Below are 27,746 nucleotides of genomic sequence, written 5' to 3' on the forward strand. Positions count from 1 at the left end.
TATAGATATAACTTAATAGTAGGTTAGGTATATATTTTTAACAATTTATATAGTCGTTATTTGTAATAATCGTCGATGTTGACAAAATTAAAATGTCCTTAATATCAAATTTGTGAAAATATTCTTTGAATTATTAAAATATAATTATCATGTATTACGTATAAGTACAATCGTTAAATACTAAAACTATGATCATTATATTGGCATGCCAATACAATTATGGACATTTACGCAATATAAAATAGTACATATTAATAGTTTATTTAGATATATTAATTTTTATTACACTTAAATGTTAAAATACTAAATTTTTCAAGTTTTTCGAGTAAAAATATTTTCAATTTTAATAGTTATATATCCAATGGGACAATAATTGAGTATTTCTCGTGTTGTTTGTACTACTACATCGTACAAATAAAACTTTTTGTTACTGTTTTTGAAACGAAACAAGTATAATTTATGTAGAATGTTGTAAATGAATTTGTCAGTTGCAAAAAAGATGGATCGTGTTTTTTATGCAGACACACACGCGCACACAGAATACATAGCATTGCCAACATTTCATGTGTATATTATATATGAATAACCGAGCCACAATGATGGATTATAAGATAATTGCTCGGGATATAATATAAAATTAAAACGGAAAAAAAAAACAAAAAAGTAGATGAGTATAGTACCTATATATATTCGAGTAATATTTTTTCGAAATTTTTAACTGCCCGGTCGGTCGTCTGTCCAATTAATTTTTTTAGATGCACGGGAAAAAAATAATGTGATATATATAAACAATATAAACATTTATTTTCTTTCAGTTCTTATTTTTCCGCGCCCCGCCGCCGTCACCGAAACATTCGGAAAATGTGGTGGTGATCTTTCACGATGCACAACGCTTGCGCACGTTTAGAATACGAAATGATAAGCAAACTTACAAACGTGCTCGCGCGCGTGTGTGTATTTTTTCGGTCATAATTTCTGAAGAATGTGGTTTACAAACGCGCATACGCGGTCTTATATACTATATAATATATATATATTATCTACAAGTAATATTTACATACCACGTTCTCAGCGTCTACACACGTAGGCTAAACTTTTTTCGGTAGGCGTCATCGTTTCTGTATATGGCTGAGGTAAAACAATATATATAAAATATGTTGTGCTAGTAATAATTTTTTTTTCTTTTATTTTTATTATTATTATTTATATTTCGTTATTTTTTTTTTATTTTTATGATATATGTTTCCTCGGGTTTTCTACCGTGGTGCTCACCATAATTCAGATCCACCGCACAGATATCCGCGTATAATTTATGTGTGTTCAACCAACACGGTAGCCTACGAGACATGCGTGGATATTACGGCGTGGGGCTCTTATCACGAATCGAGATTTTTCGACGTTGTTTGAAATTGGCTTCTAAACACACACATGCACGTACACATACACATACATACATATGAGTTTATTATATATATTATTATCGTATAATATATATATATATACTTACACGAGTGCGTGTGTGTGTAATAATAATAATTTTATTATTATACGACACTCGTCGTATATATACGATTATTGCGTTCGCGGCGCAAGGGATGTCCTTAATTTTTGTTCACCCGAAATTTATGGGCTCATGACTTTTGGCGTTGTCGGCCCGGAACACGGGTGCCCGTGAATAGTAGATAGATAACGATTTTGGCGACATAAAAAAAAAACTTTATGTTTTCTAAAAATATCTAAGACTTTTGTATTTTATTTTTCTAACCATAATATAATAATGACGTTCCCAGAATAAATTAGAAGTCGCTCTGGTTTTACAGTGTTTAAAAAACGAAACGCAGAGGCTTTTTAAAAGCCCACAACATTTTTTATTTGAAATAATAAAAAAAAAAAACGTTCCACATCGTGTTCGTACATGAAGGCGATTTCACTCTTTATTATTAATTCTATATTTCTTTAGTATTTTATTATTATTATTAATATTGTATCGTTATAATTTGCATCTCGATAGAATTTTCATATCAAATATTTAATCTAAAATAAATACCAACATAATCGCGTATTTGGGGTATGATAAAAATACCAGCAAAATTATATTATATTTAGATGTAATAAACATATTTCAAAGAACGAACAATTTATTAGTTTATAAATTAAAACGTTAAAACATGTATTTTTTTTATGTATAAGATATGTAGTTTAGTGTGCGCATAATTCAAAAAAGACATTTATCAAAAAGAAAAATGTATATATTTTGAAAGTTTGTATATGCATACATCATATTATTATCATTAACCTACAATCATTATGATCTCCGTGTTTTTATAAATGTGTTTTTGTGTCTCATAATTTATATTATTTATAAAGGTGTATTCGTATTGTATATATATATATATGTTATTCTATATAAAGTGCTGTAGTCGAACGTAGTTATGGGTTTTGAACATCAAATTGCCGTATACTTAAAACAATATAATAATATCATATTATTGATGTGTATTAAAACTAATTTGTGTAATGTATTTTGTTCCATGTGGACGACTCGGCCGTTCCCGAATGAATTCGGACATGCAACTGCGTCTGTCTACTGCAGTATGTGAGTATTATATATCCATTTATTATTTTTTAATATAACTTATTCGTTTAATTTTTATATAAAGTATATTTTAATATTTTAATTTTATAAATATGATATTTCTATTATCACACACGTGTACGTATTCGTACGCACGGCGAGAAATTAATCAATTTAAAATGCGCAAAACACGCGGCGAAAGAGCGAAAAAGAAAAACGTCTATACTCGTATACCCGTGTGGCGACCACCGGAACTTTGACCGACAGTTTCCTCACACACACATATGTACACCAACGCACTGTTGAATAATGCTAATTAAAATCGGCCTGCCATTGTTTCCAATTAATTATCATATTTGTATAATATGAGTTAAGCGTATTAAACAGTTTAATGCGATACATCGTGCAGGTATATATTATATACAGTAGTCGTGGTGTGCGTGAGTAGTGGTGAGGGAGAGGGTTTGATTATCATATATACCGTGTCAGGACGTGTTACAGTTTATGGGTTGTTTTCGTAGGAGTGCAAGCGCAGACTTGTAAAGTTATTGGCCTAATGTAAAACACCCCCGCCACCGACATCCGGGTTCATGGCTTTATCCGGCACGTGTGTTGTGGTCAGTGTAAAATAATAAATATTTAAAAATGCATATTTCGATAATATTTACACCAGCCGTATTATAAAGTTTTAAGTGAACAATACCTATGTGCATGTTATATGTAGATTGGTATATATAGGCATATGTGTGCAGTGGTATCAGAGCTGACCCAACTTTATTGATTGTTAGAACGATGGCTAAAACTTACCAATCGCTTTTATATTTATATAAACCGTTCTATAGCGTGCTATTTATTTATACCTATCTAATTACATTTTATCATTATTTAGTTTACAAACATACATATAAGGGCTGTTACCAGAAAAAAAAATAGTTAATTTCTAATTCTTAGTAATTTTAAAAATCAGTTTTGTAAACTTATGTGGTTTTTTTTATAATTTTTATTTACCTATATAAAATGTGTGTTAAACCAACTGTTCAGTTCCTAGTATAAATTTGTTTAAGTTACAAATATGATCGATTTTTCGTTTAAAATATTAATTAATATTAATATCTATTTTATTTTAACTGTAATTTATTTTCGTTTTTTATTCATAGTATTTTTACGTAAATGAAAATAATATTATTATTATTATTATTATTATTTTTTTTTTTTTTTTGGTTTTCCTTCATATAACGTCTCACTAATTTTGTAATACAGTTCGAGTTTAATGTTCATTAAAAATTATTGTTTCGCCCTCAGTAGTTTTCTACATCACGATATAATGTGTAATTAAAATGTATTTTCTAAAATAAGCGCGTTTGTGCGATATTTTTTTACTATAATTTCCGGCAATTTAACAGTAAACCTTTAGATATATATATATATGTGTGTGTGTGTGTGTGTGTGTGTGTGTGTGTGTGTGTGTGTGTGTGTGTGTGTGTGTGTGTGTGTGTGTAGATGTGCATATCTATTGTATAGCTATAATATGTACAATGTAAACGTACATTACAATTTTGAGATTTTATTATAAATATAAAATAATTGAAAAAACTAAAACAAGTTTAGGAAGAATAGGTCTGTTTTAATATATTCAGGAATGTTATTTTCCATACAAAAATGCAACAAATCTGAAGAAAAATATTATTCTAAAGTACCTATATTTTCAATATCACAATTAATTATTATTGTTTAAACTCATTTTAGTTTCTATATTATGACTGAAAATAAGGGCGATATCCATTATGGTAATTTTTTCGAATAAATCAATGATGCGGTCATATTATATTATCACTAGACCAAAATTCAAGTTCATACTTAGTAGGTTTATATGGATATACATATTTCCGGGGGAAAAGATATTCTGAATAATAATATAATCACAATGATGTGTGTGAAGGTAAAATTATAATAATAATAGCTGTATGTGCGGTAATACACCAAACGAGAGGTAATATTTAGTATGCATGCCGCCGCCACCGCAGTAGCCGTTGTTATAAATTCCAGAGTTTCCACCGGTAATTGTCTCTAATATTTCCCCTGGAGTAACCTATACATAAACCTAATATATTGCATAGGATGCATTATCACCTGTTTTTTTTTCTACCCCGGCGCACGTTTTATGAAATCACCTGTTACTACAATTAAAGTCAAATTCGATAACTCGTTATTAAAAGTCATTAAGCGGATGGTTTGCATTTGCTCCAACGGCCGCGCAGGTGTCTCGAGCTCTCGTTCAAACAAACAACAACAAAAAAACAAAAACTGAAAATGACCACTTGTGTAATAATTATATACCTACCCATTCGTACGGCCCATTTATCTTTTGTGTAAATCACCGTGTTTAACCTTATGACAATATTTGATTTTTTTTTCGTGCTAAAAAGTCACTGTAAGTATACATAATTATTATTAAAACGTCGTTTATTAGGTAGTATTTTTTTTACTTTCACACCTCGCATTTTTCAGTTGCAATTTCGTATACGGTACACAGTCAATTTGACACTCCACATCCGTAACGCGCTTATTATTAATTTTTAAAAATTAAACGTATTATTTTTTTTTCAATTGTTTTTACGGTGTACCCGTATATTATGTTTAATTTTTATACTACACCTATACAGTGTATCTGTTTAATCGATATTGGAATCGTTAACCCGTACGGTTAGTACTCAGGAATCGTTTTCGGTTATTTTAGAGCACTTTGTGTACCTATAACTGAAAAAAAGTTATGACGACAAAACGATACTTTTCGAAGGACGCAAAAGCACCTGTCTACCATCAGTGCCTGTATAATATAGTGACATATAGTGTATATGCAATATGCATGTAGATGTTTGTGCAAAAATTAAAATACTGTTCTTGATTAATGTTATGTACTGCCAATATATGACCATGGCGTTATACAGCAAATGGTAGTTTATAATATAAACGAGAAACGACAGGATATAAAATCATATTTATTCATCGTGAATTCTGTTGTATGTACTATATGCTGTACATGAGTTGTTCCTATACAACTACGTCATATACATGCAGCTATATAAAACTTATGTTTACATTTCAAAATTGCATAAATGATTGACTTCATTTTGGTTTGTACATATTTAAGTTATGCAAATGTCTTCTACATATTATCTGTTATATTGGTAGTTGTTAAACATGAACTGTATTATCATTAATATTTTTTCCAATGTGCTTAGAATTTTTTAAATCATCTAGTATACCTACGTATGTTTGTAACGTATTTTGTAACGTCAACACTATTTTTTCACTACTTAGTTCTAAGTTTTGCGCGTGAAAAATTATCAAATGCAGTTTCCTAACATAAAATATAAGTTATAATATATTTATACTGTTATTATTATTTAGAAGGGTTCAATATAAATACCTGAAAGATATTTCAAAATAAATATACACTGTGCATATATTTTAGTTTAATGTTCTACTTTATATTTCTAATACACACTTGTGTAGAAAAACACATGTCGTTAAATTAAGAAATGCAAAAAAACATCTGCCAAAAGACAGATAATTATTCAATAATAATAATTATTCAACTCAAGTTTTAAATAATATTAATAAAATATGCATATAATAATATCATAGTACGTAATACGTATTTTTGTTACTTTAACATGCGTGCACACATATATATATATTACTTTTCAATTATTATTGTTGAGTACAGCCGCTGAGATATAACGTATTTTTACAGATGCAAATGAAATTTCACTCATGTTTTCGAGTGCAGTATTCTCTCGACAAAGGCTATATTATATTAAAATAAGTAGGTTCGTATTATATGAACGTATATAGGTATATACATTGTGCGCACTACGCGTCGTTATCCTTTGTGAGAATACTCACCGCAATTGTACGCGGTAAACATTTCGAAAATTTTCGATTCGCATCTCTCGTGCGGGCGCGGCGGCGTCCACTAAAATATATTTGTGTACACACGCGGATTACATACAATATAATATGTGACATTATTATATACGTACACCGCAGCAACATAAATAATAATATATACCTACCCTGTGTGTAATCTTATTATATTTCTCCCGAATCGTTGACGAATTTCGGATAGGTAACCTAAGTGTGCCGCGGTCTCTTTCATGTTTTCCGCGAGACGATCCATCGCGTGTGCACGATGTATAATAGGCGTATCGAACACACCGCATATTATATTATGCGTATATTTTTGTGTGATCGACAACAACGCCCGCGCACCACTGTATATGCGAATCTTAATCCCGTTTAAACCGCGCCGACCCGCTGCAGCGCGTTACCGCAACAGCAATATTATATATATATTATATATTATTTACATTGTACGTCGTATAAGACATGTGTGTGTGTTCGTATATCGTTTTCGGAGTACATTTTGAAGATCGTCTCGCCGATATTATCCCCCATTTATACAACATTATAACAACTATCGTCATTGTCGGCGCTATGGTACATACTATATTTGCTATAGCAGTCTTTCACACACTTTTGTGTCCCATTTGTGCTTGTGTGTGCAGCGGCGAAATCGACTACCGCGAATGGAAAAACAAAACCCTAAACGAGATAACCACTCGTCCTGGTCCTTATTTTCTTTTTCCGCGCCGAGTGTCATCGCGCACGGGGCGCTGAACTCCAATAGTGCCGCCACGAGGAAACGAAACCGACAAAGGTCTGTCGTATTCTTATATAACAGTATTGTAGGCGGGTTATATACAGCATCACGTATATAGAGGCATCGTGCTCGTTCCCCTTTGAGAAATCTCCGTTTCGTTAAAATGGCATAAAATCCGCTTAAAAAATTATACGGCCGTCGTTTATATTGTGTCTGTGTATAAAACATGTACACTATCGTCTCTCTTATATGTGTGTGTGTGTGTATATACCTATTATACATTATATATAAATATATATTATACGTGATCCGATGCTGCGCCGTAACGAGACCAGTTTGCGGAGGAAGCAATAAACCACCGCGCGTACAGCCGGTTATCTCTCGGCAGTCGGCACTCTATTGTATATATTATGTATACCTGTATATATAATATACATTGACGCACACGTTTATATATATGTGCGTACTTACGACCGACCGTCCGTGGGGATAAAAATCGTACAGATTTATCGGGCCCGGTCGGTACAGGTATACACAGGGAGGGCCGTACTCGATTTATTGAGATCCGTTCGGGTCTTCGGGAGGTCTGCGCGAATTGTGTGCGTCTGCGTATACGTATACGGATTGTGTGTGTGTGTGTGTTTGTGCTATGTGCATACTAGTCGTAACTTTTGCGATTCGAAATTTAACACCGAAAATTTACCACCTCGTCGCCGTCTAAATTAAACTATATAAATTACGTTTTTTTCCATCTCGTATAATACGGATATACAAATATATTTATATATTCTAAATGTTAAACCGTATTGGAAATCGTAGGTACCTATATATCGTGTAGTATCACGGATGGAAAAAAAAGTAAATCGTGTATTTTAAGTCTGATATTATATATAAACTGAAAAATGGTAAGTGAATGGGTTTTTTTTTTTAATTCACACTATATTATCGTCTATATATGGTTCGATTCGAATGTAAATATCTTTTTCAGAGCGATTAAAGTATACATAATACGCGTGACAACGTTTATAAAAGTAGTTGATAATATAATATGATTGGTAATGTTATTATCTAAAAACGTGTCGTCTTGCAGACTTTAATTGAATTTCCTTTAGAGTCGTATTTTGCGTGTCGTGTATTGCTAAGACGTTTTAATTATTCGAAAATATTTTATTGCTGGACGTAGCGTATGCTACACGACGACGATCATAATGCCCATGTATGACTTGTTGCTCGGTGCGTTTAATTGCACTCGCTCTGTAGAGGAAACTAGCTGCGCGTATAGTATAAATTGCATTTTAGGGGATATTAACGGCGTGCAATTTGCTACAGATGATAGCCTTGTGATTTACCGGTCGTGCTTAATTGTGCGGGTGAAAAGCATACGATGCAAATGCACATTCAAACCGCAACAGTGCAGCCATAATATAATATACAACAGGAAACTATATTGGGTGCCATAATTTGTACGTCCGTTGCATTTTAGGGGTGTAAGAATTTAACACTATGTACCACGCGTTATGCTCATAATGCACACAATTTATTGCACCCTTATAGTAGCGGGGGTGTTACACTGTGATAGTAAATTCAATATTTCGAATTTAATTTTAAAACGTCTAATAAATCTCAAAATAATTTTCTATCGATTTCCTATTTCCTCATATAATATATGTATCGTATTTCTCTACTCCCCGTCACGCTAATTTTCGGCTACACTGCACAATATGCAGCATATTATTATCGATTTATGTGTATCATTACGTCATATTGTAATAAATACAATTTAGAACTAAAAATTATTATTCAAATAAGTATTTAATGTTTATGTTGCGTGTTCAATTTTTCTCGTACATTTAGCCAATTTATTACTATTCTTTATTTTATAGTCGTGAGCTTTTGGCGTTTTACTTGACTCTTGCATCTCAAGCATTTTCTTTGGTATCGGCCCAAGAAGTTTTAAATTCGGATGTCTCGTATAATAATCGGTAGTGTAAGTGGTATCGCTTTTGATGGGCATCTTGGACCTTAGCGATTCGTCTACATAAGCACGTCTTGGGCAGATATCAGCCTTTGCTTTTGAATCAAAATTACACGGTGGTGGTTTGTAGCTCGCTCGGTGTACTGATGTTGTTTCCATCGGTTCCGGTGACACTATATAAGCACTCATAGGACGTCGCCAAAGTTTCATTGTAACAGGATTTCGGTAAGCGTTGCCGGTAGACGTTTCCTTTTCCATAGAAACGTGTGCTAGCGACCGCCTAACGGGAGGTGTGATCGGTCGAGCTGTAAAAAATAATATTTTTAATGTTTTACTAGTGACATTACACGTTTAACCTAACATAATATATAATTATTATATAATTTCGAAGAAGTTCTTCGTAGCCACATCTTTATCTTTATACCTAATATTATACCTACTATATTACACGCAATTTTACAACTTTTTCTATATGCGATGATAAGCTTCTGTTTTGTATTTATATTGTAAATTTATTTACCAAAATGTGCCGCCCTCCACCATATTTAATAATATATATTTAAGTTGTAGTTTTTAGAATTCTTAGTACATTTTATGTATTGAGAGGCCATATTTTCGGGTATTTTAAGAATTTTAAGAAGTGGCGTATAATAAGTGACGATTTTTTTTTCAAATAGGACCTCTCTCTATCTAATTTTTATGTTAAGTTTTGAAAGAATTATTTTAGTCGATGAATATTATGTAGTATAATCAAGTTAATAATGTTTTCATTATATTCATAAAATAATTAGAGTTCATGTGTTTTTTTCAACGATATATATATACATAATATATATATAAAACTAATGATCGTTTGCTTCCCGAGTTTTCTTTGGGGATGGGGAGAGTCAAACAAACGGTTTCTACCGAGTGCAATTATTACCGCGGTGTAGTCCGCCTTTTGCCGGATAATGCATTTTGTACGACGTACAGTTGAAACGGTTAACACCATCTCCGTCCAGGAACCCGTGGTCTGGAGGTGGCTTTGACTTGATCGGTTCCTGAGGGTCTCTTACCCTATATGCTTCCCGGTGTGCAGTGATGACGACCGAAGGAGCCAGTGTCCGTTTTATGGGAGTCCGGCAACGATGCACCCGTGGTGGAAGGGGAATTGGCCGGTAGGAGGCACTGTGCACGGTCAACTCTTCCATGACCGCACTGACCCCGTTCGTTGCCATAATTTTCAAATGATAAATATTCTGTAGGATGCAGTTATTACATTCATTTAATTACTTTATATTTTATATAGATAGGTCTAAGTTTTTCTATGACAATACAATAATATTATAATATTATTATTATGTGAGTTCTGGCTATCATCTAGTTTACTATCGCCGAGGTAACCATGCGCTATAAAAATTGCTGTAAGATTTTCGTTGAAAATGTTCATTAGTAGTATAAATAATAATTATAGATTATAAATTTGGGGTTCGTTGTACACACATGCAAGAAAGGCCTATTTAATCATACAGTACCTACATATTAACTTGTATATTTTTGCAACCTCTTTCTGACTTTGTCCAAAGAAAATACTTGTGCCCATATGAAACAGTTTTAAAATAATACATTTTTTATATTTTTAAATTCATCTACGAGTACCTTCACCCACGAAAATAAGGCAAACATACGTCATGCATTTGCTCGGGTCAGCCACACCCGTAATAACATTATAATATATTAATATGTATGCTTAATACACTGTAGATCGCTACGACCCCCATGTATTGTTATACATATTATTATTATATAGATCCTTTCAGTGTTCGCGAATACTAAGTCGAGATTAGGTACGCGACGATCAGCTTGACAATCACACTATGGATATTTGCGCGAGCATTGCTGCTGCCGCCGGTATATTCTACAGCGAAGCTATAATAATAATAATATTACTATTATTATATTATAACACAATGCGATGGTGCAGATAGTGCGCCCGAGATAAGAAGATCTGCAGAAGAAGAAACTATTTAGAAAAATCGCCGCCGACCGTACAACAATATAATATAATAACGTATATATAATATAGTAGCCGTTTGCATGCGGGTACACGTGTTAAATCGAGAACGAGCTTCGCATAATATAATATGTATTTACCTATATACAATATATATTTATATATTATAGGTATATGTATACATTATATGGGGTCAAATGTCACACCGCATGTTCCTCGCGCGCGTTCATTGTAGAATAATAGTAATACAGGTAATTTATCGATGTATAGCGTATAGTAAATTGCTACGGCGTACAAATATGCACTATTATCGTATATACTACTATACTACTATACGCTACACGTGTATTTTCTATATAAAGACTTCTGTATATGCGCCGGAAGAAATAGAGTCGTTTTACGCGAGGCGAACAATGGTCGCACTCGTACAGGAAAGTCTTATGGAATACTCGACGCGGCGTAGCCCGTGAAATATACACGGCGGCGAGCGTTTCCTTTATTATTCGCATATTACAATATATACAATAGTAATAGTATAATATCATACTAATAGGCGCGATCGTCGTAAACGACACTCGACGGCTGGAGTATATTATTACTGTCTGGAAACTGTCACATTGTACAAACTAGAACGATGATAGTATACGATACGTTTCCCGGCACCGGAACCAACTCGCAGACGGCCGAAAAACGTTTTTATTTTATTTTTTTCGTCTCCTGCAGTAACTCTCGTTTCCTCGAATCACACGTGCGTCCGACCTTTTAGCGTTGACAACCCGACCGCGATTTATCGTTTCGTTCGGAGGAGTCCAATTGCACGGCAGACAACCGATTATATTTTATATGCATACGCTCGTCTAAACATTTGGCGTTCCAGGTCAACGTATATCGTTTAGTCGTCTCGTACAGTAGGTAATGTGCTATATTACACCATATCGCTGCAGTTTGCAGCGTCCTATGTGCGACGGTCGACGACAGTACCGCATTATCCTTCCGCGAACCCAGCGTGGCAATATGGTATTTCGACGGATGCGGTGGGTGATCGGGGGCGAGTATAACATATTGGGCGAAAAAAATTTGACTCGGGGGTACATACGCTCGTTTTTCTTCTTGATTTATACTCGTCCTCGGGGAGCCAGCCAACAACCCCCTCTCTCACCACGTGTCTTTCAAAAGTCCTATATAGCCCGAAATGGACGCGTTTATTTTATGCATTTTATTATTTATATGCACGGTCGTGATGCGATCGGTGTTTCAAAATTTAAGTGTCTCTTTTAACGAACCGTTTTTGTACGTATTAGGTTACTTACCTTTATAGCTTGCCTTCTGTTTTTTTGAATCATTATTTCTGTTTTGGAGAGTTGAACGCTCCGAGAAACGCGAAGTAACATCTCACAATTCACACACTATACCATAATATATTTTGTATAATGCATATACAAAGTCCGACTTCGTGGCGATTTTTTTTTTTTAATTAACGATCCGTGTAATGTGTGCATATTTCTGATACTTTAGCATAATAATATAATGCAGCACAATCATATTATGTAAATATCTAATACGCACATGCGTGTATATGGATTGTGCGGCACTATCGTATAAATTTCATCATATATATGTATGTAAAATGTATATATTTCCCAGCGACGTTATTATTATAAATTATCATATAAACGACCAGTTAAATAACTGTATATATATATATAAATGAGTGTGTGCGCGCGCAGCGATATATCTATAATAATAATAACAATAATAATAAAAAATCATTAGTATATAGGAATACAATTAATGTATGTATTATACTATATATAGGTATTAATATGTGCGTAGTTTTATGCATTTTCAAACCGGTCGGTTATAATATAGTTTTTCTATTTTAACGAAACGAGCTATTGTCTTTAAAAATAATTATTATTGTGTCGTACGTACGCAAACGAAATGTTTTCCGAGCGATTTCGATTACTGTACCATGTCTTCGTAAGGTATACATAATATCATAATACCTATATGTATATGATAACCGGTGGTAGAATATTATATGTGTATATATTTTATATATCTTTGTTAGATTGTTTGTTTTAATTACGTACCATATATTTATAATATATAGGTACTTTATACACCTATACTTATGCAGTTATGTATAAACACTGAATAAAAAAACGTGCGAAAAAAAACTCGTATCGCGACGGATGAACTTTCAAAACTTATTCATATTATATTCTATAATAATAATTAATAATAGTATATGTAATATTTATGTTAAATAATCTTCAAATCGTGTGTTATAATTTACTCGGTAGCAGCAAATATCCGCGTACACGTATGTTTGCGTGTAACATTTATATACAATGAAGTTATGCGTGTAGATAATAATGAGTATATAGTTATATATTTCTATAATATATACATTTAGAGGGACATCCGTGGTTATTAATTTATTATATTTTTATTTAATTGCGGGTCTAAGGAAAAGCGCGCTTCTAGACGGAAATTACCCGACATGTATAAGTATGAGTATGTATGTTATTAGTGTAGTTTATACTTCATGCGTGTATAGATAATATATGAACCTCAATATTACCTTTTTATAAGTATATAAACTAAATTAATAAATCGATAGACTGCAGCTTTTGTCAGTTCGAGAAGCACTATTTATGATATGATATGGTATCATAACTAGTTATCTCCTTAAGTACACATTCCCCCTTTCCTAAAAAAAAAAAATTCATCAAAATATCTATACCTACCGATTTGTCTAAAAAATCTAAATCTTATAATACTATTAAGAATTTCGCAGCATTAATATGCCTACTTTTTTCGTAGGTACAGTTTTCAGTTCATTCGGTGTTAGCCCATAAACATAAAATCTTAGCGTGTACTTCTTTATACGTATTTATTATATGCGTGCAGTGCGTATATATATATTTAGTGTAAAGACTAAAGACTAATGACAAGATGTGTATACTATATGATATATAGATTATACACCCGAGTGTGTGTATTCGTGTACTGCAGTATGCGTGCGCAATTAAATAATGAACCAAGTCCCTTGGGGGCTCGTATATATGGTGTAATGTCTGTTTAACGAGTTTACTGCTATGGTATACCTACTACGGTATTATACAGTACACATGCACAACTACTGTAATAGTACTACTACGGTCACTTCTTTACGGCGTGCATAATATCGCGGGAAAGGTTTATCGTTGTGTCGTGTACAGGTGTAAATTAAACAAAATAATAATAATTATATTATTATCCGGGGCCGAGCTCGGAATCATCGTCACAGCCGCGCGCGCCACCGTTTGAAGAGGATCTGGCAACTGTATATATAGGCAGCAGCTGATACAATGCTCGTTGCGTTTGCAGAGAACAACAAACTATGAGCGTATATATAATAATATTATAATATATAATGTGTGTACGAAAATTATTATTCCTCCAGAACTTGTTTTATACGTGGCTAATAACCTACAAATTAGTGTGCAACATGCAAGATTAATTAGCCGTTCGAGCGGATTAGGTATATTATAACATTATATATGATATAATATTATTATGTGTGCGTGCGAGTAAAATAATAACACTATACACGACTCGCACTGTAAACATACCACAAATAAATAAATTATATTGTATTATAATTTATAATAATACAATGTGGGTTGCGTTTTTTTTTCAGACGGCGTTACACTGGGCGGCGAAACACGGCAACATGGACCTGGTGAAAATGTTGGCCGGCACGTACAGCGTCAACGTCAACGCTAAAACGGTAAGCCAAACGAAAGAGTATATTGTTTTTCTTGTTTATAATGTGTTATATTGTTTTCCTCCCTACCAAACCTCAATAATAACTATTATTTTTGTTGTTATCGTTGTTTACTCACAAATACACAAACGATCAGAAATGTAAAAAATATAGGTTTTAAATTAACAAATAATAATTACATATAGACAACGTGTTTGATTAGATGTGAAAAATCGAAAAATAAAAAATATTAGTTCACAGATGCTATGTGGTTTAAACTGCGTTTGTGAAACAGTTTTGGCTAATTCTTTCCTTTCGTAAATTTAAATACATTATATTCTAAAGTGCAATGTTTAGTAACTTCCTGCATTGAATAAACTGTAAAGGATTATAGTGATTTTTTATACCGTAAATCAGTGATTAGTAGGTAATAGAAAACTTTAAGTTTTTTGGGCTGAAGCAAGTTGCGTTAGTGCAACTAACTTATTTTACTTTGTTCCAAAAGTAGGTATATAAATGCTACTGCATTTAACAAAAACTACACAATTGAACACTATAAATGTAAATAACTCATATTTTTCTACTTTTTACGAGAATTTACAGTTTTTAACTAAAATAATAAACAACTTTCGTTCTAAATTTGAAAAAATCAAAATTATATTATAAAGAACACCGATAGATTAACTGTTTTGCCTCATTATTAATCGCCCTACGCAGTGCAGCATTGAAAGATCGGACATTTTACTGCGAAGTACCGCACTTTAATTATTGTATTATCGTGTAGCGAACTATATCGAAAGTATAATGACTTTCAACAGTTTCAACCACTGCAGCTATTACCACCTAGGAGAGTATTTTGCTTAGCCTGCAGCATTGTATTACAGCATCTGTGATGAAACCGTGTAAACAGAAGTGAGGAGTAATAATAATTCGTAAGGCCATAAATTATAAAAGATATATGTGAACACTTTGTGTGTATCTATATAAAATTATGCACATACGTCTACAAAAATCGACTAGACGACTTATATAGACATATAGTTGTATATGTTAAGTATATAAACGACGAACGATTACTTTTGCGAATCGTCCAAATTCCTGAGATTCTCGTCAGCCGCCGCACAGAGTACTATGCAGATTATATATATGTATACACCGACGTTGCCCGAGGTCCGAAACGATTAGTATATTATAATATAATAATAAAATAATATTTTAGTAACATTCCTGGCTCCCTATACGCAAGAGATAACTATAGCGATAATATAATAACGATTTTTAATAATACATTATTCATTATAATATATACGTATATATATGTATGATATGCACGCAGTGGTGCCGTATACGCGTATGTAGGTACTATGTATCTATATCACATTATATTATTATCATTATCATTATGTATATTGTATGTGTGTGTGTGTGTAGAATAATATTCTTTCCAGTAATAACAATAATTATATGTATACAGAGATTTGGTTTAATAATAATTATATAATAGCAACGTACGCGTCTCGACCGCTCGCGCGCGCGTACTCCGCACATCGGCTCCCCGTCCTCGGCGTATCCAGTTTTTTAATAATATTATAATATACGTCATCTGTCCGCGTTGTCGATTTTTATACATATCGTTGTCGTCATCGTCATCATCACCTCCCCAGAGAAACGCAGACGGCTTATTATTCTAATCTCTGTATACAGCGGAGAGAAAAAACGCGAAGAAGTCGTCCCCCGTAATGAAGACAACGACGCCCCCGGGAACTACCATAAAGCGATCGCTCTGCATGCTCTGTTGTAGTACATTGCTGCGTCGTAGTGGCACCGCACATATTATATACTGGGTGATACATTTAACGTAAAATGTAAAACGTGTTTGAAAATAATTTTCTTACATAACTTCAAGTCGTTAAAAAGCAATATTTTTTGGAAATAAAATATGCATCAGAATATTTTTTTAAGTATTATTATAGTATATTTTTTATATTTTTTTTTTAAGTATACTTTTATTTTAAAAAATCGAATGTTTTGGATAAATAGTCTGTGGATAATAACTATTAAAAGTTTTGATAAATGTAGTGAAGTGGTAGTGTACGTCACAAAATGTCGGTCCACTCTGTTCGTCTAAAGTATCTAAAATACTTACAAGTACACTAATAAACTATTCGTGTAAAATTCCATTCGATTTTGATAGATATAGATAGAAGTACTCCGAATAATATTCTGCTTAGGAATATATTTGTATTTTGTCTTTTATTTAAAGTGAAACAATACATACATATTTTGTTTAATAAGTTTAATTGGTTATAAGATTTTTACAAAAGATTTGATAGGAGAAACCCACACTGCAAGACTCCTGGTTTGAATTAACTATATGGAGTTAAGTTAGAGACGAATAAGTCGTGACAAAATTGTCTTTTTAATCTTTCGGGTGGGTTATCGAACATTGGTTTTGTTAGATATTTGCTTGAATATTTGAGTGCGTTAAAAGAGCGTGATTTTTGAGTTGTAGTGATGTGAAAATTGATAGCAGTCTTAGACTATATATGTTCATTTTTTAGGTCTAAGTTCATTATATAGATTAGATACATAGATGGGAGTTTTGTTGCTTGTGAATATTAAATTAAAAACTACATTTTCGTTCATAAGGTTATAGCGAAGCTTATAAGACGATAAAAATTATGGTTTTTTTTTTTTTTTTCAAAAATGAAAGTAACGACTTTAAATTATATATTAAAGAATAATTATTTTCAATAACTTAAGAGTTTTCTGAAATAATAAGTGTCTTACGTTAAATGGATCACCCCGTATACCTACGAGGTGGTACCTATATGTTGTGGTGTTTTTACGACGAATATCGATTCACCGTCCAGATACGCGACTGCGATAATATCTAAGCGACGGCTACCGTTAAGCCAGTTTCGTCGATTTACATGTAAAACTGCGGGGCGGGACGAAAGTGCCGTGGTGGCGTCGGCGGGTGGAGGTAAAATAAAAATTATTATTATAATAAAAAAGAAAAAAAATAGAAATCACCGCCACTGCTGCAACCCGTACACGTAATAATATTTTGTGGGCAGCGCGTGTATCGCACATTCTTATCTCAGCGCGTGTTTCCCATCAGTGCGGCGCAGACCCGACTACGACTACATACCATATTATATATTATAATACTGCACCACCGAAATACCTATTCCGTTTCAGACTTGAATTTAAAAAATTGATATTATTACTTGACGTTCGCTGTATAAAAATATATTTCAAAAGCAACTGTTGGAAATTGCTAATAGATATTTTAAACCAACAATTTTCGTTCGGCGTGGAGGTCGCGACATGTTTTTTATTCGCTAATATTTTTTTCTCTATTTACATTATTTCTATTAATATTTATAATATTTACGTTACATCTACCTTAACTTGATAAAAAAGGGAGACGTATGAATTGCCGACACCTCCGAAAAGTGGACAAAATTTCAACGATCGAATGTCCTGTATTTTAAGGTTTCACTATATTTATAATATATATATTATATAGTGTATACTATATAATATTAATTATAAATTTATAACCGTATGTGCATAATTATTATATAGCATCTAATATAGACATATAAATATATTTTCTATTCAATTCTTCACACAAAACGTTTATTCAGCAAATCATTTTATTGAACTCGGCGTATAATTTTAGTTTTACTGAAAACTGATGTTGAACAAATTAAATCTGGGATTTCTATTTACATGATAGGCATACTTGAAAAGAAAAATGCTTTCTTTTTGAAGGTATGACTGAATACCATAAAAAGTTCCACTTAGTGTGTACACAAAAATGGGATTCCATTGGGATTTCAAAAGTTTACCCCCTTTTCCTGAATGAACAAAATCATAACTCCCGTAACTTATGAACTGAATGTTTTATTATTAATTCAAGCTCTTATTTTTTTTTTTTTTTTTTTTACATGGATCCTTGCACAACAATTGGAACAAATTAGAATGGAGTAAGTATAAAACTAATTTTCAATAATATTATTGCGCAGAAAGGGTTTGGCATTTAAACAATAAACGACTGAGAAGTGTGACGAACCGCATAATATTTGAAAAACAAGAGAGAATTTAAAATCACGTATATAATACTATATAATATGTATAACCTACCCTCTTTGTACAAACCCCTTGACACTGTTGTCATTTTTTTTTTATGTGTATGTACGCTCGTTTCATTCAATTTCCATATATATAAATAGAATACAATACTTGGCCGACGACATCTGTTCGAAATTTTAATTGTCCTCTAGGACGTTTACGAAACGATTTAAAAATCAAAAAGGGTGACAAATCATAGCACTCTCGCGACCATCCTGCACCCTTGCAACAGCAACGCCATCCTATGATATAATGTATACAATATACATATATATATGCGTGTGTTTGTGTATTAGCATAAAAGATATTATTGTTATTGAATAATGTTCGCACCCCTTCCTGGGCGTCGATGCACTTATTATTATATACGCAATATTATATATTTCTACTCTTTTTCGCTAACAATTATAACGTATATACTATATAGGTATAACGAAAGACGTCGACCCTTATTCTGATGATAATAATAATATAAAATCATTCAAATCAAAACGCGATGCACTGCAAAAAAACTTTGTCGGTACAAAAAGGATGTGTTTGACGTTAATTAAAATTATTATAGTGCCACATATCAAACTGAAGAATCACTAGATAAAAGATTAATAACAATATTTATTATCATACTGCATATTAATATTATATATTTATAAGCACTACCGTGATGCAGTTTCGTCATTGACGTCGTTATAACTTTCGCCCCTTCGGCTATGGTACCTCCACCGTCAAACATTATCATCATTTATATAGTGTATATAATAATAATAGTAGTAAAATAGTATTATTATTATATAAGTATATTCTTGTTGCCAGGCGGGCGTTTGTGGGGCGACTAAATCGTTAGCCGTCTACAGAAGGACATTTCCGCAACTTTCTTACTCCCGACAACCGTGTGCAGTGAATCTGTGTATTATTTTTAAGTGCCATATCCGCTATTATCACATTATTACCAATCAAAAACTGTTTTCTAAATTATACTTCTAAATGTGATTTTGGAAAATACATATACTTATTCATAGCCATCTCAATAATTATACATATTATATAATTATATACTTACTGGTTTGAGTTTTTCAATTTATCTTAATTATTAAAAATTATATAAAGTTTAAATTGTCTTGTTTTCCTAAAATTTTAAGATGGCATATTTACATATACCATTCATAGTTTAATATATAGAGTTAATCGATGTATAAATACTTAAAGTATAGCGACTCGTTAATTTCTATTAAATATTTGAACTTTGTCAAGTAAGTTTAAGCAGGTTGGGTGTCAAAACGACGTAATATTATAATTTATTGAGTGTTCTAACGACGAAATCAATTCCCACAGGGTTACACGCCGTGTCATTTGGCTTTACAGTTCGGGCACGAAGAGATCTACAAAATACTGGTCGAATCGTACGGTAAGCGCAAAGCATACGCTGTTAATGCGATATTAATAACTACACGTATAGACACGTCGTCGGAACGGCAATCGTTGCGACGTCGAGTCTATATAATATCAAACACCTATATGTATTATAATATTCGGTTTCCGCGATGCTGGCAGGAGCCGACCCAAACGTGAGAGACTACAGCGGACGCAAGCCCAGACAGTACCAGACGAACCAAGACACGAGCCTGTCGGCGGACACGTATCGCAGTGAGTATGCTCGCGAAAAGCCCTCGACGGCCGCTAAGCTCCTGTTGTTCGGCTCTTTGCCGAGGCCGAAGCGGCGCGCTAAAAAAACCGGCAACATGTCTTCCTTGTCGTTCTCGCATGCCGTCCAAGTAGTAACCCCGACGTCCAAATTCGCCAGAGACAAACACTGCGGTGGTGGTGGTGGCAGCGGCGGCGGCGGCGGCACTAGGCCGTCTTCCGCCCTGTACTACTTCTCCGCTCTGTCTTAGTTTTATAAAATAATAACAACAATAATATAAAATACACAATACTACGATATAATATGTTATTTACTGTTCACACACACACACACACACACACACACATCTATATAATCGCAAAACTCACATTTACGTATTATTCACACAATGTATATATATTTATATATTCGACTTACCTATTTGCATATAATATATTGTAGGTACACACACCGTAATAATAATAATAATTATACCGCACGCATCGCTTCTAACCCTCGCCGTCCTCCCTTCAGGTTCCAACACCCTCCAGACCGACGCACGAACGCCGATCGTCGTTGCACGCACATTTAATAATAAATAATAATAATACTAGACTTTTCTGTAATCCGTCATGTCGGGCCCGTATCGAGTTCAGATATATAATATAATATAATAGCTGCCACCACAATATATAATAATATAAAGTATATCGTATTATAATTTATAATGCACATAGCTAGGCGTACACATATAATACGTCGTTGACGAAATCGATATTATATTATTATTGCTAGTTATTATGTCATATTATGTATAAGTACCGCTGTCAAGCCGTGTCATAAAGTTTAATATTTAAATCGAATAAAATCATTCATACCTTAGGACTTAAACAAACATTCGTGTTATATCTTTTTGCGGTAAATCACATAATAAAACTTTTTCGGCAACAGAATATTATAAAAAATAAATGCGTATAATATTATAAACGTTTAATGAAATTATAAAAAAAAAATCCCTGTGCTACATTTTTCTACGTTGTGCATTTTCTGTAGACAGTAGTAATATAATACTATTATATGTAGATGTCGTATTTTCGCGGTGCATGGTTTTTACTTTCACGAACTAACTATATAGATACCTAATAATATTGCTTACACATAATATGCGTATTAATAATTGTACATTTAATTGTAGTTATACTGGGACAAGGAGTTTTATCCTAATAATTTACATGCCATTTATGTTTTTCATAAAATATATCGTATAATTTTTATCGACCTTATTTTATGTTGTTATATTGTTTTATAGTTAATTATTGTTTAAGAATTACTTGACGATTCGAATACGTTTCTTATACACCTGTCATCTTCGTTGTTATAATGTGTTTTATTAAATTTGAATAGAGCTATTTTATAAATATATTAAGTTATATATTTTATTAATTTTATAATTGTACATTTTGTACGATGAAAACATATAATGCAATTAGCAATACATAATGATTGTGTACTATTTTTATTATTACCTGTCTTAATTATTTAAACAAAGTCTAATGTAATGGAAAAACAAATTTAATAATTAGGTAAAATACGTTAATGCCTTTTACCATTTTATAACAACAACAAAATTGTCTTTGTCCGTAATTTTATATTGCCTATGTACCTATATCTGTGTATGACTATATGGTCTGAAAATACTTTTAGTATATTTTTCAAGTAACCTGTGCATTCATTTCAATACAACTCCCGTATTTAAATGGTAGTAAAATAATAAGTATACAATATAATTTAGCTATCTTATTTGAGTCACATATAATATATTATTGCCATATTTTGTTTGAACCAACCATCATTATTAAAAATACATTTATTATAAAATCCAGTGTTTTAAAATAAATGTTTATATTTTATTGATTGATTTCAATGTTTTTGAACATTTAAGGTTGGGTAATTTTTAGTTTTTTTTTCTCGTTATTTATTCTTATCTAATTGTCTGAATTTTTCGGTCTTTTGAGAATATTTAAATATTTTTAAATAATACTGAGATCTTTTCGTTTGCAATTATTTAACAAATATCTTTTATTTATACAATTATAACAACTAATAAAAAGCATGTATTTAAGATACGTATAAAATCTAAAATAAAAAATGTTTATTCTCTTTTGATCTCTGTAAAAAGTTATATTTTAAAGTTTAAGAAAAAAAAAATAATACGACAATCATTATAATTTAATAACTTTCATTGTAACTGAATACTTGTTATCGTAATCGTATTATTTGGTTTAAAATATTATTTTTTATATAAATGTGCTCGTTCCATGAACAATTTCAAATATACGTGCAGACATTAGAGTGTATCAATAAGTGTTTTAATCAAATGAACTCAGGGATTAAAAATATAGTAATAAAATGTTTTTTAGTTGTATAATATTATTTGAATAAAATATTATTTTTTTTTTATTTATATACAAGAAACCTCTTAACAACCTTAGTCCGAGAGATGATATTTATTGAGTAGGTAAAAAAGTTAACACAATAAATAAAGTCGTATGCCAATTAAATTGCCATCGGCAGACGTTTAAATATTTTTTCACCAGTGCAAAAAACTCTTGGCTCAGTGAAAAATAATTATCTATTTTTATTGTTCACCGTTTATCGGTTTGGATGAATACATTGCACGTGCCATTCTTATATCAGGACGTCTTGTCCTGATCCTTAAACTTACAACAACTGCTGCAGTCATCGATTCGCTTATAGATTTAAACTATTGTATATGCATGCGCATTTATTACCTAGTATACTCCTGCTGCATGCCAATAACAGTGTGTAAGTCATACCGCAAAATATTAATTAATAATATAATGTGCATTATTATTTCACGTCGTACCTGCGTTTTGTTACCGGTCCGCGGTGCAGCAGTGTAACTCCTGTGATATAGGTGCCTACTCGTGTGCAGAGCATGTGACGACTGTTGTTCGATTATGTAATACAGTATAACAATACTAATTATATGTTTTTTTCTCTCCGACTAGTGTTAACATTTCGCGCGCTAACGAAACGAATAATGTGTTTGTAGGTTATTCACGTTTGTTAAATATTAATTTTCTACACGTTCTGGACTTGATATTTTAATATAGTATAACACGTATAAAATATCGTGTGTACGAGAAAATATTATATTTATTGTCATCTTCTGTCCATATATATATGTGTAATACCGTGTACGACGAAACCCGACGATACTTAACCGTACTTATTTGTTTTGCTTATAGGGCTGTTGGACGCGGAAAGGCAAGTACAATTTTTTTTTCCATAAGAGTGGTGTGGCTTTCATTTTGTGTACATGTGTGCTTACATATTATTATACTATATACGCTATATGTATGTGCTGCTCTTGTATAGCACCATAACACAAAGACATTATAATAATATATTATTACAACCTATATACAGCATGCGCGTCTACGTGTGTGTAAATGTATGATACTAATTTGTATAACCTCTTCGTGCATTATATAATACATATCTATACATATATTAAACTGACGCTGTGCAATTATACAAATCGCCGCATGCTGTACCTATTATAATATTATGCTACTTTACCTGCAGTCGTGCTATATAGAAACTTTTATGAAATATCATAGCGACGCTCTTCGTCTCTAAAAGTTTGCTGAAAACAATATATACGTTTACCTATGCGTATGCATGTATAGCTGCTGTAATATAATATGTACAATGTACGTACATGCACGAATGGCTCTGTCGGTTAGACAATTAGTTAACACGGTGTGTAGACCGCAGTCTCTGTCCTCTTTAATAATAATATCCATACCTATACCGTCTTATGTTTCCGATCGAGTTTTCTCCGACTTAAAGTCTAGACACGTTTTTTGTTTATTGTTTTTTTTGTCTCGTTTTTTTTTTTTTTTTGTATTTTCGTTCATAATATACTTTAGTGTTTGTTTGTTTGCAGAACTAAACGCCCGAAAACACAAACACATGGGTAAGTCTCGAGCACATCAGCTAATCGCTTTACGATTTCACGTATAACACATAAAATATATAACAGTGGCGCCATTTCTGGGTGTAGGAACGAGATTTTATATGTACACCTATATTGCTTAACGTTTTGACGTAAGTACAACTTTCTTAGCTGCAGACGCAGTGATAAGAACAACGTTCATACTTATCGCAACGTTTAATTCGATCTATACGGGGTTGTATTTCTCAAGTTATTTCAATGAAGAATTCTTTATCGACTGTGAGCTACTTATCTAATCCCAAAAACAAGTTCGACGCGGATAAAATAGACACTGCTCCTTTTTAGCATTTTCCCACTTCGAAATGGCACCCCTTATATATATTATTGTTTATATTTATATACACTGCAATGCATTACGCCAGACATATTATATAATATACTATAATATCATATATATATAAATTATATTAGTAAATGGTCGTAAAAAATAAGAGTACTCAAATGAGACTTATGAGACACAATTATATTTACGGCATGGTCCGCCAGCTCAAATAATCGTAATAATGTCTTATTATTGTGATTATATTATCGCGGTACCTAACCCTCCCGTTTATTGTAATATATGTATAAATATTATTATGATTTTCATTTAATATTAAAATTTAATCTATATAATATATATATATATGGTATGTGTAATATGTGTCGAACGAGATGCAGTAATGTTTTACTAAAAGAAAAAATCGTCTCGTCGGTTTCGTTTTATTGTATTGTCGTTTTTACCTTCTCGGCGTGCAGAAAAGGATCTAAGATTCCTGCGGATCGGGTCCCTGAACGTGCGCGTTAAACGGACCACAGAGGCGTTCAGCAACTTCCTGGGCGTCGGACATAATGCAGAGAAGATTCACAAGACTTGGGGTTCTGCCGACAACATACAACAGGTTTACTACAATTTCGATCGTTTATACGGCATCGATAATTAATCAATAATTAAAAAAATATATTAAATTCTTAATTTTAACGCCACATCACATCGATTATTGCAATAATTCTACTGCATAGTTACTGTTCTAGTAATAGCGGTAGGATCGCATATAATATAATGTAAGAGTTTATAGGCACAATCAAAAAATAAAAATTCTCGGGGACCAGAAATGTATATTCTCAAAAAAATATTATTTAAGAAAACCCTCGTCAACATTTCGTTTTTATAAATTTATTAACCAGTTATATTATTGCCTTACTCTACTGTTTCAAATTGAATTAAAATGTCTTCACTGCTACAACGTAGCCAATAACCATTACTATACTATTATATTCATCTAGAAACTGAATATAGTGAATAAAGTAATACAACATTATATTATATACCAAAACCAATTTATCATCGAGTCTTTAAAACCATCAACAAATTTTTCGAGCACTAAATGTATATATTTGGTGGGGGAGGGTGTATTTTGTACCATCATAAATGCTTATATCCACGTGCAGCGTATTAATTCGTGTTAATTTTTATTTTCGGTGCAGAACGATGCCAAGAGAATGCCTCCTCCGAAAAGCGTTACGATTAAGAAGAGGAAGTCCAAACGGCCGCAGGACTTTTTGAGGAGGGCCTCGGCCCCGGCCGATCGTTCTCCAGACAAGAGGAAATCCGCGGAAGTCGTCACTGGCGACTCGGACTCGGACACGGCTTGCGGATTCGGCACGAATTGGCAACCGTCGTGACTGACGTGTCGCCGAGTAGGATATCACTGGTTCGCCCTCGTGCCGGTCGTGGCTTCGCTGTTATTATTTTCAAGGCGCTTTTTTTGCAATTATTATTCGGCCTCCGATCGTCATTTTTGGGTGATGATTACACTAACGAAATCTCCAATAACAACGGTACTCTCTCGTTGTCTCAACCGTAGCATTTTATCACTATCTATAACGCACCCCAAGTATTATTAGCAATAAGTAACGATCGTCTGTGTACTATATATAGATATTATTATTATCATTATTATTACTATAATGTTATTATTCTGTTGATTTTTATGTTGTCGGTCAGAGGACTTTTTTTTTTAAGTTTAATTTTTTTTTTTTTTTGTGCGCTAATGCTTTTAACATTTTGTTTTACTACCTATATGTATACAATATTATCGTGTAACTCGTCTTTGTAAATATATAATATATATATTACTTAATCGGCCAAATCGAATATAATATTGTCAGCGGACATTTTTAACAAATGTTTTAACTTGTTTAATTTTACATACCTACCGTTTATAATATCGATATTTGATTGTACTTATATGTAATATTACATTTACAATATTATTTATTTTATTTTGTTTATAACTATGATAAGTACGAATGTTAATGTTAGACACTTATTATTGTTAACGGACTTTGATAGATTGTAGTCCGTGTTATTACTTAAAACGAAATTGTACCTATTGACGATTCCGCTTTTTTAAGATTAACGATTATAGCAATAATAGTTACGTTATCGGGTTATAAATAATGCTGTATGTTATTAATTTTATCTAGGTATTTTATTATTTTATTATGTTGTCTTTGTCGTTAAGTTTTTTTAATGTGTACTAGTGACTATATAGTGTTAATTTACTCTACGACATAACATTTTCATTAGGTAGGTACCTAATTATTTTAATATACAGTCTCCAATAATTTTTGATCAACCGTGTTTACTTACTTACCATAACTATTTTTACCTACAAACTACAAACATAATTAAAACTGTTGACAATAATGTTTGACACATTTTTCCATAAACCATAATCAATATTGTCAGGGTGAGTTTACCTTTTTAACAATTCTTGATTTCACCTAACCCAGTAAACTTTTATTCTCCAATTCAAGTAACGTGACTTAAATCTTTTAAAACGTGTAATTGTAAAGATTGATATTTTGTGTGACTAAATATTAATAATTGTCAATAGTAGGTATATATTTACGACTGGTTGTTTAGGATTGACGCTTAAATGTTTAACATAATATTACATTTTAAATAATACACAGCATGATAAATTTGGGA

The 27,746-nt window shown here is 32.3% G+C and overlaps 2 protein-coding genes across 2 annotated transcripts; one reads left to right on the forward strand and one right to left on the reverse strand.

Moving 5' to 3' along the window:
- The first annotated feature begins 2,578 nt into the window (after positions 1–2,578).
- LOC114122793 (ankyrin repeat domain-containing protein SOWAHD-like) lies at positions 2,579–27,379 on the forward strand. Its single transcript, XM_027985595.2, has 8 exons — positions 2,579–2,596; positions 14,898–14,987; positions 18,956–18,961; positions 20,436–20,508; positions 20,655–20,747; positions 24,701–24,730; positions 25,508–25,650; positions 26,237–27,379. The coding sequence occupies exons 2-8, from the start codon at positions 14,931–14,933 to the stop codon at positions 26,432–26,434; spliced, it is 600 nt and encodes a 199-aa protein (XP_027841396.1). The 5' UTR covers positions 2,579–2,596; positions 14,898–14,930; the 3' UTR covers positions 26,435–27,379.
- On the reverse strand, positions 9,021–10,433 carry LOC114122885 (uncharacterized). The gene is made up of 2 exons (XM_027985708.2): positions 10,139–10,433; positions 9,021–9,521 (listed from the first exon to the last, which is right to left on the reverse strand). The coding sequence occupies exons 1-2, from the start codon at positions 10,431–10,433 to the stop codon at positions 9,061–9,063; spliced, it is 756 nt and encodes a 251-aa protein (XP_027841509.2). The 3' UTR covers positions 9,021–9,060.
- Positions 27,380–27,746: the final 367 nt, after the last annotated feature.

The sequence above is a fragment of the Aphis gossypii genome, chromosome 1 (assembly GCF_020184175.1).
Source record: "Aphis gossypii isolate Hap1 chromosome 1, ASM2018417v2, whole genome shotgun sequence".
In the NCBI taxonomy this organism is placed as follows: domain Eukaryota; kingdom Metazoa; phylum Arthropoda; class Insecta; order Hemiptera; family Aphididae; genus Aphis; species Aphis gossypii.